This window comes from Centroberyx gerrardi, unplaced genomic scaffold, assembly GCF_048128805.1.
Source record: "Centroberyx gerrardi isolate f3 unplaced genomic scaffold, fCenGer3.hap1.cur.20231027 Scaffold_50, whole genome shotgun sequence".
In the NCBI taxonomy this organism is placed as follows: Eukaryota; Metazoa; Chordata; class Actinopteri; order Beryciformes; family Berycidae; genus Centroberyx; species Centroberyx gerrardi.
In genome coordinates, this window is record NW_027605252.1 from 30,001 (window position 1) to 40,000 (window position 10,000).

Here is a 10,000-nt window from a genome sequence, read left to right on the forward strand (position 1 = left end):
ATTGTGCTGGTTTATTATTATTATTATTATTATTATTATTATTATTAGGGTTCATATCCCAAAGGGGTAGAACCCTATTGTTTTTGTGCTGGTTTATTATTATAAGGATTATAAGGATTGTGCTGGTTTATTAGGGTTCATACCCCGAAGGGATAGAACCCTATAAGGATTGTGCTGGTTTATTAGGGTTCATACCCCGAAGGAATAGAACCCTATAAGGATTGTGCTGGTTTATTAGGGTTCATACCCCGAAGGGATAGAACCCTATAAGGATTGTGCTGGTTTATTAGGGTTCATACCCCGAAGGGATAGAACCCTATAAGGATTGTGCTGGTTTATTAGGGTTCATACCCCGAAGGGGTAGAACCCTATTGTTTTTGTGCTGGTTTATTATTATTTGTCTTCCGCCGCGGCTCAAATTCCCGTGAGCTGGAATGAGCGAAAACCACAAAACTTGGCCCAATAACTGGAAATGATGTGCAGGTGCTTCACGAGAAATATGAGCCCAATCGGCCAGTAGGTGGAGCTGTAATTCAGGCCCAAAAACGCGATTTTCGAAAGGCCACGCCCCTCACACCGTAAGTCCGATTGACTTGAAATTTGACACACAAGTCCAGCTGAATGTGCTCTACAAAAAAGCCTCTTGGACCATAAAGGTCCGCCATGATGGATTTTTTGCTAATTTGCATAATGTGAAAAACAGTAATGTGACATCTACTTTTTGGATTTTGACCGAATCAACACCAAATTTGGCATACAGCCTTGGGGGACTGCGATACACATTTGTATTATAAATGAGCAAGATCGGTCGAAAAACATGGCCGCCATCAACCAAAATATCTTCGCAAAGGGCGGGGCTTAGCGAATATTGGCCATAACTCATTAACCATTTGTCCGATCATCATAAATCTTGGTAGCTAACTTCAGTCTGTGTTTGGGAACCGGTCTCCCAAAGCATTTTGAGCCCGACCCATAGGGGGCGCCACAAATGCCACAAACGTGTACCAGAAAACCCCGTGGACAGAATTTCACCAAAATTGGTGTGCATGCTCTGGGGGCGAGTATTAACCAAAATCTGAAGTGCCGTATTGATCGGTGCAAGTGGGTGTGGCCTATCACATATTTGCTCATAACTCAAGATGCCTTTGAGCAATCCTGATTAAACTCACTGGAGAAATCCGGCGCCATCTCCTGAACATACACACCGAGTTTCGTTCAAATCCGATGGAGGGGGGACGAATGGCGGAAGTTTGAGTGCGCAATTATTGAAATGCTGCGGCTTTGTGATGATGAAACAAGTGTGTGATTGGTCTCGCTCCTTCTTTAAACAGAATGAAACTAGCTGAAGTGACTTTGCTCACCTTTGTGAAGCCTGAAACCCGCTCGTTGCTGCTCGCGGCTTTAATTTTGGCCGATTGAGCTGCTTCCTTCTGTTGAGCGCAAAAAAGGTATGAACCCTCGAATTGTGCTTGCGGCTATATTTTATTAATTGATTTTTATGAATATTTTTAATGATTTTTTTTTTATTATTTCATTTTATTAGGGGCCTATTGTGTTTGTATGTATTATTATTATTATTCTTTCTTTCTTACTAAAACTGCCTCCCATGCATGAAAAGTCACCAAACTTACCCACAGCTCCAGCTCCCTGCAAAATGACTCTCACTAAAGTCTGGGGCAAAAAAAATCCTAAAAAAATCAACAATCCATGCTTCAGCTCTGTAGTTTTCTGAGGTTATCGGCCCAAACAAGACAAAACTTTCATACACTGGTACCTATACTAAATTATCAAGTCCACCACTCTGCTTTTATCAAAAACTAATTAAATCTAAGTAGTCCCACATACTTAATGAAATCACTACAGAGCAGCATCAGACCTGCCCAAATAAAACTGCTCTGGGGTTTTTCATTTGATCAAAAATGACCCACCCCACCCCTCCCTCCCTCAGGTTGATGTAGAACACCCCCCCCCCCCCCCCACCCTCAGGTTGATGTAGAACCCCCCCCCCCCCCTCACCTTGATGTAGAACCCCCCCCCCCCCCCCCCTCACCCTCAGGTTGATGTAGAACCCCCCCCCCCCCCCTCACCTTGATGTAGAACCCCCCCCCCCCCCCCCTCACCCTCAGGTTGATGTAAACCCCCCCCCCCCCCCCTCACCCTCAGGTTGCTGTAGAAACCCCCCCCCCCCCCCCACCCTCAGGTTGATGTAGAACCCCCCCCCCCCCCCCCACCCTCAGGTTGCTGTAGAAACCCCCCCCCCTCACCCTCAGGTTGATGTAGAACCCCCCCCCCCCCTCAGGTTGCTGTAGAACCCCCCCCCCCCCCCCCTCAGGTTGCTGTAGAAACCCCCCCCCCCCCCCCCCCCCCCTCAGGTTGCTGTAGAAACCCCCCCCCCCCTCACCCTCAGGTTGATGTAGAACCCCCCCCCCCCTCAGGTTGCTGTAGAAACCCCCCCCCCCCCCACCCTCAGGTTGCTGTAGAACCCCCCCCCCCCCCCCCTCAGGTTGCTGTAGAAACCCCCCCCCCCTCACCCTCAGGTTGCTGTAGAACCCCCCCCCCCCTCACCCTCAGGTTGCTGTAGAACCCCCCCCCCCCTCACCCTCAGTTTGATGTAGAACCCCCCCCCCCCCCTCACCCTCAGTTTGATGTAGAACCCCCCCCCCCTCACCCTCAAGTTGCTGTAGAACTCGTCCAGCACCAGGCTCATGGAGCGCGTCAGGTTGCTGACGTACGACGTTTCCTGGTTCAGAGCGTCTTGGAAAACCTCAAAGTCCTGCATCCACTCCACCGCAAAGCTGTGGTCGATGATGTCAGTCTGCAGCAACAACAACAACCACAACAAGTCAACACAAACAATAAAATCTGTGTTTCAACTGCAGTCCTGTTTAAAGAGTAACTAAACCCCAAACCTGTGGTGAAGCCTGACACCTAATGGTGAAAAGTAGGTACTGCACTGGTCATCTGCTGGTATAAGATTTACTTTTATTGTCCCTTTAGGGAAATTTGTCTTGGACTCCATGCTGTACAGACACAGGACAAACTCAACAGCATCGCAACAAAACAAAGCAAAACAAAACAAAATTAAAGCTGCAAGCAGCGATGATCGGGCCCTCGCACCTTTGCGCACTTCGGGGTGTGACGCAGTATCGCGGTATCGTTACTGGACACTGACCGGTCGACGCGGCTCTGAATTTTCAGTATAAAACATGTCATTTCCTTTTGCCAGTAGGTGGCGCTATGACTATGATTCAAAATCGGCCTGTAGATGTCTTCAGGCCGGGACTCTCATCAAACGTGTGAAGTTTGGGGCAGATTTGACCATGTACAGTGGAGTTACAAACCACTTCCTGTGTTGCCAGTAGGTGGCGCTATGGCTATAACTAAATATTGGCATGTAGATGTGTTCAGGCCGGGACTCTTATCCAACATGTGAAGTTTGGGGCAGATTTGACCATGTACAGTGGAGTTACAAACCACTTCCTGTTTCATGGCGAAACATGGAAATTGGACGCCAGGCCACGCCCACGCCGTTCCACGAAAACTCAAGCTTTTAACAACTTTTCATCGTCAAGGTCTGTTATATACGCTGAGCAAGTTTGAGGTGGATCCGATTAACCTCCTAGGAGGAGTTCGTTAAAGTAAATGGCCAAAAATGCACAAAAATGCCACAATAAATTCAAAATGGCTGACTTCCTGTTGGGTTTAGGTCATGGCACCTATGACGTTTTTTTTAAGTCTGGACATGATACATGTGCCTCCCAAATTTCGTACATGTAGGTGAAATGTACTGCGAGGGGTACTTTGTTACTTTGTTACTTTGTTTTTTTGTAGGGGGCGCTATTGAGCCATTTTGCCACACCCATGCGCAAGACCCATAAAATATATAATTTTTCACCACTTCTGATGCGTGTGCAAAGTTTGGTGAGTTTTCGAGCACCTTTAGCCCCTCAAAAATGCAATTCATTTGGAGGAAAAAGAAAAATTATAATTCCTTGCATTTCAATAGGGCCTCGCTGCTCGGGCCCTAACAAAACAAAACAAAGGGGCCAACAACCGGTCCTACCTGTTGGGACCCTGACGGACAGAGGCTGGACTGGGGGAGCCCGTGTCTGCAGGTCTGTCTTCTACCGGAAGGTAACAGCTGGGACTCGAGGTGGAGAACGTGAGTTGGGTCAGACACTATTTCCTCAGCCTGTCTGATAACAGACGGCTCGTAAATCGACTGAAGTGGTGAATGTTTTTTAGTGCCTATTATTTTCATGGCGGTCTGAACCAGACGAGCAATCTGTGATTTCAGCTGGACGGACAAAAGACCAGACCAGTCTAATCCGTATCGGATTAGACTTTCTGGTAAAACAGGAACAAGTTTCTGCTCGACACCGAAGACCCCGAGTCTACGGAGAAAGTGTGTACAGTCTTTGGTCTTTGAGCCAGGTGATGTCACCTTCTTTAGAGGTGGTGACATCACCTGGCACAAAGACCAGCCAATAGCAGATGGCCAGTTCAGTACCCTACTTTCCAGGCTTCAAGGTTTAGTTACTCTTTAAAGGAGAAAAGCCCCGCCCACTTCTCAGGTTAAACAGCTGAAACTTTAACTCTGACACATAAATCACCATTCATCAACTGGTGTGTGTGTGTGTGTGTGTGTGTGTGTGTGTGTGTGTGTGTGTGTGTGAAGAGATAAGAGAAGAGAAATCAGAGCTGATGAAGAGACCGACTGTTTTAAAGTTCAGACAGTAGTGAATCAGTCGGGATGTGAAGAGTGTCATGATGAAGAGAGGAACAGGAAGTGACCTCACCTTGTTCATCACCACGATGAAGGGCAGCTTGGTCCTGTACAGGATGCTGAGGAGACAACAGCAGATTCAGATTCACTGCTGAGGAGACACTGTCTCACCACAACATGATTCTACTGGAAGACGATGCACCATAACATTCAGATAATATTCAGATAACATTCAGATAACATTCAGATAACATTCAGATAATATTCAGATAACATTCAGATAACATTCAGATATTCAGATAACATTCAGATAACATTCAGATAACATTCAGATATTCAGATAACATTCAGATAACATTCAGATAACATTCAGATATTCAGATAACATTCAGATAACATTCAGATAATATTCAGATAACATTCAGATATTCAGATAACATTCAGATAACATTCAGATAACATTCAGATATTCAGATAACACTCTGACTGTCCACAGAGAACTCCTCTGGTCTGTGCGGTTCAGAACAGACTGACTGCTTCAACAGACAGGAAGTGAACTTAAAAATTTAATTTTGGATATTGCCCAAGCCTAACGGCCGCTGCAGTAACAGGCTGACAGGAGGACACACTTCCTGGTGACATCACAGCCGGTGACATCACAGCCGACGACATCACAGCCGACTGACCTGCAGGCGTACAGCATGTTGGACATGAAGGTGACGGGGTTCACACTGCGAGACGTGTCCATCACATACACAACCACACAGGGGAAGGAGGAGGCCTGCAACACATACACACACACACATGCACACACACGCACACACACGCACACGCACACGCACACACACACACACACACATAAGCCAGAGATGGAAATTATGCATTAAAAACTGTTTATCACAATGTAAACAAACAAACAAACAAACATCAGGCGTTTCTCACCAGCGCCTCGGTGATGATGGTTCCGGACGCCGACCAGGTGAAGACTTCGATCTGACCCGGCGTGTCGATCAGCACGAACCTGCAGGGGTCAAAGATCAAAGGTCACCAGGCATCAAATACATCAGAGAAGTCTGACTGAGTATCAGACTGCTATTTCATCATGTCATGTCATTGTGTTTATTCTGAACGGAGCTGCTATGATGCATGACAAATTTCAGAGAAATGTGACAAAAACGTTCTATCGTATCGTATCGTACTGTGATGTGATGTAGGGCTGACACCTTCCGGTCGGTTGGTCGATTGGTTGGTCGATATGCTCTTGTCCGACCAAATTCTCATTGGTCGGACAATCGCTGGTGTTACTTTCATTAGGAGAAAATCCCTCCGGTACGAAAGTAACGCGCCGCGAAAGTAACACGGACCTTTTCTCGAAGCACACAGGAGCAGAAGTGACGTGATGAAGTCAGGCTAACAGGCTAACAGGCTACCGCATTAGCAGGCTATCCAGGCTGAATGGAGAGCAAACAGCAGAGGGATGAAAGTAACAATGATATTGTAACGCTGGGTTATGGACATTGAAGCTGGCAGGGGGATTTATTACAGACAGGAAGGGGCTAAGTACAAAATGTTATGTGTTCATGTCTTGCCGGCATATTTCATTGGAGGGAAGTGTTCACCGTAGTGGGTAACTGGCCCAGGTAATAAGGTGGAGACTAGGAAAGAAGAGTGTGTGGTATTGTTTTTCTCCTGAGCTGCTAAGGTTACTAAAGATGCTAAATTGTTAGCTTACCTTATGAGAATAACAGGCTAGTCAGTGAGACTGGCCGCCCTTTTTGTTGTTTTCTGGGAGCATCTCCGACTCCGGGTTGACTGTTCGCTGTGGCAGGGAATAAATCTGGGCTCGTTTGAGCTAGCAAAAGGAATTACTGTCTCACTCTCCTTCTTTCGGACTACTAGCCACGCCACAGTGCTACAATATATTTTCATAGCTAAGCTGCAAGTTCAGCCTGATTAGTTAATTGAAATAGAATTGTCAACTTCAGCCACTAAATACTTTGGTAGAAAATGAGAAAATAGGATGCTTGTTGCCATTCATTTGTATCATGCGTCAAAATATTGTGTTAACGCAACATTGGTAACTTGATGCAAATAATATTTAGGCTATGTAGCCTAATATGTTGGTTTGGTGAATTGGCACAAATATAAAACTGGGTCTGCAAGATTCGTTGTTAAAAGTAAACAGTATTAAGGAAAGGGGACACATGCATGTTCTTTCTTAAATAATATGGTATTTATTACTCCCACCATACCGGAGTAAACTGGGAAAAAGTAAAAAGTGTTACTTTCATACCGGAGCTCCCCTAGTTCTATTTTCGGAAATCATATGAATATGGGCAGGTGCACGCTGGTCGGCTCTGAGTCTGTTGTTAGCATTTCAGTATAAAATAATTAGGTTAAAAATAATTTAATATGCTGCAAATGTTAAATTTTATGTTTATTTATAATTCATTTAGGCTACCAGGTAGAGTGCACTCAGTGCACTGTGGCCGATTTAGTTAATCTAGAGATAACGTGCAGATTTTTTTTTTTTTTTTTCCATCGACCAATCAATTGGTTGAAGAGTAGGTAGAATTTCAGTCGACCAAGATTTTCTTTGGTTGACTACAGCCCTACTGTGATGTCACTCTGCCTCCAGACTCCGCCCACTCTTCAGATGTTGTGGAGCGATTCAGAGAGTCTGGTGTTTCCCTCGTCAACGGCTTGTTCTCGCTCCGAGAAACAATCGAGCCAATCAGAGCCTTTGTGGGCGGGACTACAGTTTGAACCATTCATGCAATGGTTTTTCATTGGTGTTTCGGCAGATTTGTTGAAATCTCCTCCTTAACCAACAGATTGTCTTTGTAAAGACGATATTTTTGTCCTAATGGACGACATTCTTGGTCAGTTGGTAAATGTCTGCTAACCATGAGGCTGACTGGCTGCAGCATCATGTGACTGAAGAGACGTCAGAGCGGCCGATACGTCAGTCACTAGTGATCGGTTCAGATGCGTCGGTCACTAGTGATCGGTTCAGATGCGTCGGTCACTAGTGATCGGTTCAGATGCGTCGGTCACTAGTGATCGGTTCAGATGCGTCGGTCACTAGTGATCGGTTCAGATGCGTCGGTCACTAGTGATCGGTTCAGATGCGTCGGTCACTAGTGATCGGTTCGGGGAAAATCAAGTCAACTCAATCTCAGCTGGATGAGTGGAACCAGATGGAGGTTCCTTCAGAACATCAGGAGAACTTGCTGCAGTTTACCTCAGAACGTATGAAACCTTTTATAAAACATACTGACCGGTGGTTGTGTTGCTTCTTCTCTATGAACTTCATCACCTGAGCAACAGAAACAGGGAAACAGTTATTCCTTCACTTCAGTCGAATATTAAACTGCAGATCATGAATTTAGTTTCTACTATTGATAATTGTAGAATATTGACAAAACTGAAATATTTCCTTTAGTTTGTCCACTGTGGCTGAAAAGAATCAAGATATTATTTCCCTTTATAAGACTAATAATAATGATTAATAATCATAACATCTAGTAAAATAATCAATATTTTCCTCTCAGCCTCATCATCTGTCTGATGTGAAGTTCAGGGCAACTCCTGCTGGACGCTGCTGGAACTGCAGTCATATGATTCACATTTAGTGGAGAATTACAAACAACCCACAGTGAGGTCAAGGGTCAGAGAAGCTTCCTGTAACCATGGAGACACTTTGTGGCTCAGCAGAAATTCCCTCTCCTTGTTTCTGTGTTTTGGTTGGTTGGCGTTTGGTTTATTAGATAAAGAGAGAGAGAATGAAGCGTCAGTGTCTCTCGCCCACCTGATCGAAGCGCGTGGCGAACAGGTTGAGTGACGTCACGATGCCGCCATTCGGCCCCAGTCCGTACTGCTTCATCACCTCCTTGTAGTTCACCGTGTCACGGATATCTGAGAGAGAGAGAGAGAGAGAGAGAGAGAGACAGGCTGCAGGTCACTGAGCGGCTCAGATTCAGATTCAGGTTTAAACCTTCAGCTTCATGTTGAGAAACCTTCAGCTTCATATAAACAGAGAAACAGCTGAAACATGAAGAAACAGCCTGAACTCACAGCTGTTTCCCTTCAGCTGATGAAAGCCTGGACATTGACTCTTATTGTTCTGTTTATGTATGAACCTTGTAATAAGTTGATGCATATTTCACTTTGGATTATTTATATTATGTATTTACACTGTTTCATGTTTTGTCAGTAAATTCCTCACCAATGTTGGCAGGAAACGGCACTTCATGCACAGCAGGATCCAGGTTGATCACATAGGGAGGAGACTGCAGACTGTGGAGGTGAGCAGTCAGCCTCTGGAACACCAACATGATGCAGGTCAACACTTTATCATCTCTACCAGCTAAACACTTTATCACTTCATCATCTCTACCAGCTTAACACTTTATCACTTCATCATCTCTACCAGCTTAACACTTTATCACTTCATCATCTCTACCAGCTTAACACTTTATCACTTCATCATCTCTACCAGCTAAACACTTTATCACTTCATCATCTCTACCAGCTTAACACTTTATCATTTTATCATCTTTACCAGCTTAACACTTTATCACTTCATCATCTCTACCAGCTAAACACTTTATCACTTCATCATCTATACCAGCTTAACACTTTATCACTTCATCATCTCTACCAGCTTAACACTTTATCACTTCATCATCTCTACCAGCTAAACACTTTATCACTTCATCATCTCTACCAGCTTAACACTTTATCACTTCATCATCTCTACCAGCTAAACACTTTATCACTTCATCACCAGCTTAAAACTTCATCACTTCATCATCTCTACCAGGTTTTTACAGTTTAAGTTTTTATTACAGTTTTTACAGTATTTCAATTTCAGTAGTTTTAGTCTTCAGTGTGGGTTTTACTAGTTTTAGCATTTAAAACAAACAACAGGTTCTACTGAAATAAAGTTCTGTTTGGTGGATCAGATTCTGCAGAATTCAGCAGGAGAATCAAAGAGTCAGAAGGTCTTCAGTCAGGTTTTCAGGTTCCCCTGTTGTCAGGTTCCCCTGTTGTCAGGTTCCCCTGTTGTCAGGTTGTCCGGTTGTCATGTTGTCCTGTTGTCCGGTTGTCAGGTTGTCAGGTTCCCTTGTTGTCAGGTTGCCCTGTTGTCAGGTTGTCCTGTTGTCAGGTTGTCAGGTTGTCCGGTTGTCATGTTGTCATGTTGTCCTGTTGTCCGGTTGTCAGGTTGTCAGGTTGTCAGGTTCCCTTGTTGTCAGGTTGCCCTGTTGTCAG

General features: G+C 44.9%; 1 protein-coding gene across 1 annotated transcript in view; it reads right to left on the reverse strand.

Annotated features, from left to right (window-relative positions):
• The window catches only part of LOC139913155 (GPN-loop GTPase 1), an 18,125-nt gene that overhangs the window by 6,876 nt on the left and 1,249 nt on the right, over positions 1-10,000 (reverse strand). The window contains exons 2-8 of the mRNA XM_071901114.2: positions 8,955-9,048; positions 8,538-8,644; positions 8,008-8,045; positions 5,669-5,747; positions 5,413-5,507; positions 4,800-4,845; positions 2,669-2,815 (exon numbers count right to left, since the gene is read on the reverse strand). Coding sequence (XP_071757215.1) covers positions 2,669-2,815; positions 4,800-4,845; positions 5,413-5,507; positions 5,669-5,747; positions 8,008-8,045; positions 8,538-8,644; positions 8,955-9,048 — 606 coding nt within the window. The remainder of the gene's footprint in view (positions 1-2,668; positions 2,816-4,799; positions 4,846-5,412; positions 5,508-5,668; positions 5,748-8,007; positions 8,046-8,537; positions 8,645-8,954; positions 9,049-10,000) is intronic.